Genomic DNA, 2,687 nt, shown 5'->3' on the forward strand with positions numbered 1-2,687 from the left:
TACTAGAGGTACGTTAGATTATATTGTGACACCCCCACATACCAAGGTGCCTTACCAGGACCACCCTAGCATGAGAGACTGTCACCATCTCGGTTGCCCGAGGTTAGTATATCAAAATTAATAATCCAAACACAATTATTAAAGTAGAAATGATTAATGTTTACATGATCCAAATCAAAAAACTAAAGTACTACTATGAAAGTTCAACAATAAGACTGAATGGTAAATCTCTTGACAGCGGAAGCTAGACTCGAGTGATGACTCCCCACGATGGCCCCATAGCTAGTGAACATCATCACCTATCACAATCTGCTCACCATCCCCGAATGGATCACCACAGAATTTTTACAAAACAACAAAGAGGTCAGTTACTGTATAATCAAAATAAGACAAGTACAAAAAGGCAACCAGCTGATCATCATCCACCTCCAATCCCGATCTCACATAGTAACCGACTACACACCAAAGTGTGTAGCTCTGCCAGATTACGCATCGCAACAGGTAATCCTCACCGCCAGTGGGGGGCCGCAGCCAATACCCACCTAAGCCCCGCTCATCAACGAGCGATAACCCTATTCATTAATGTGCACATCCACTTCTGTGGCGGGTTCCACAGAGGGAGAAAATAGGGCATGAAGCCACTCCCGCTGGTGACTCCACTCAGGCGAGAAGGCACCTCGCGAACATCATCATCAACCGTCACAATACCAACACCAACTCCAATACACCAACAACGATTAGTAGATAATCAATCGTACAACAATTACCACACAATCTTATAACAATTTAACAGTAAACCGAGTAGGGAAACCCTACCTTAGCACAACTGCAATGAGACACAAGCAAAGTAATCTAGAACGGCTCTTCTACGAAGTCCTCACCTAACAACAATCACATACTCTCCAATTACCATATGCAAACCCTTTTCCCCCAATTCACAAATCAAGGCAAACCCTAAAACATTAATCAATGGAACTAATGAAATCAGGGACTTACCGACACCGACGATTCAATGAAAGATGAAGGAACTTGCTAACAATCCACGCACTTGAGAGAGATTTGGAGAGGATTAGAGTTACGTTGACATGTTTAGGTTTTGTGAAAATGATTAAAAAATGTTAATCCACGATTATATAACTCTAATCCTTTCTAAATCAAACCGCGGAAATAACACTCGTTAGACCGGATACTCGGTCGAGTATAGAGTATACTCCGCCGAGTATCCTCTACTCGGTCGAGTATTCCCATACTCGGTCTTGTATTCCTGGGTAGTGAACTGTCCAGAAACACACGACACCCTTACTCGGCCGAGTAACCAATATTCGACCGAGTACAGACTAAGGAAAACCGTAGTATTATAGTCTTCCCTCCTTAAAAAGACCTGCATCCCCGAAGTTCACTCTATACACCCAAAACAAGACCAACAAGAGCCAAACAACTCGTACCACATAAAACAAACACCCCAACAAACATAGCTAAACCAACACAAAAAATCACTAAACCGACTTAGACTAACTCAAAAACAAACATGCGACTATCTCCTGCCCCCTTAAAAGACAACAGTTACGTCCCCGTAACCAAACATACCTGATCAAAAAGGGTGGGAGAATGCTCTCTCATAGCTTCCTCGGGTTCCCATGTGGCCTCTTCCACATTATGATTATACCAAAGCACCTTAAGTAAGACGGTCTCGTCATTCCTTGTCTTTTGTACTTTGCGGTCTAAGATCTCTTTAGGAACCTCGGCATAAGATAAAGATTCATCAAGCTCGATGTTCTCAACCTCAAGCACATGTGACGGAGCACTCACATACTTCCAGAGCTGTGAAACATGGAACACGTTGTGTACTCGGTCCAAAGCTGGTGGTAAAGCTAACCTGTAAGCCACCTCACCTACACGATCCAAGATCTCATAGGGACTGATAAACTTCTGGCTTAACTTATCTTTCTTTCCAAACCTCATCACCCCTCGCATTGGTGACACTTTCAAAAGGACTTTGTCACCCACTGCGAACTCGATGTCCATGCGGTGCAAGTCGGCATAACTCTTCTGGCGATCCTGAGCTACTTTCATCTTTTGACGAATTAGCCGAACTTGTTCAACCATATCCTACACCATCTGTGGCCCTAGAACCACTACCTCTGCGCTGTCATCCAAACAAACTGAACTTCGGCACTTCCTGCCATATAAAGCCTCGAAAGGTGCCATCCCGATACTAGTGTGGTAGCTGTTGTTATACGAGAACTCGATCAAATCCAGCATTTCCTCCCAACTCCTACCGAACTCCATGGCAGAAGCCCTCAACATGTCCTCTAAAGACTTGATAGTCCTCTCAGTCTGACCATCTGTGGCAGGGTGAAACGTTGTACTCATCTTTAAGGTCGTACCTATCAAGTCCTGCAACTCCTACAAAAACCGTGATATAAACCTCGCATCTCGATCCGACGCTATTTCCTTAGGTACACCATGTAACTGAACCATATGTTTATTATAACCCAAAGCTAGCTGTATCTTAGTCCATATGTCCTTCATCGGAATAAAGTGACCTGACTTCGTTAACCGATCGACGATCACCCAAATCATATTGTTACCTTGCTTTGTCCTTGGTAACCCTACAATAGTCCATAGAGATCGACTCCCACTTCCACTCAGGTACTTCAAGTGACTGAATCTTCCCTTGTGGTCTT

At 43.8% G+C, this 2,687-nt stretch overlaps 1 protein-coding gene across 1 annotated transcript; it reads right to left on the reverse strand.

The window, feature by feature from the left end:
* Window positions 1-942: 942 nt before the first annotated feature.
* On the reverse strand, window positions 943-1,974 carry LOC141595366 (uncharacterized). The gene is made up of 2 exons (XM_074415329.1): window positions 1,588-1,974; window positions 943-954 (listed from the first exon to the last, which is right to left on the reverse strand). Exons 1-2 carry the CDS (start codon window positions 1,972-1,974, stop codon window positions 943-945), a joined length of 399 nt encoding a protein of 132 aa, XP_074271430.1.
* Between the last annotated feature and the right edge of the window lie 713 nt (window positions 1,975-2,687).

Source organism: Silene latifolia, chromosome 8 (assembly GCF_048544455.1).
Source record: "Silene latifolia isolate original U9 population chromosome 8, ASM4854445v1, whole genome shotgun sequence".
Classification (NCBI taxonomy): domain Eukaryota; kingdom Viridiplantae; phylum Streptophyta; class Magnoliopsida; order Caryophyllales; family Caryophyllaceae; genus Silene; species Silene latifolia.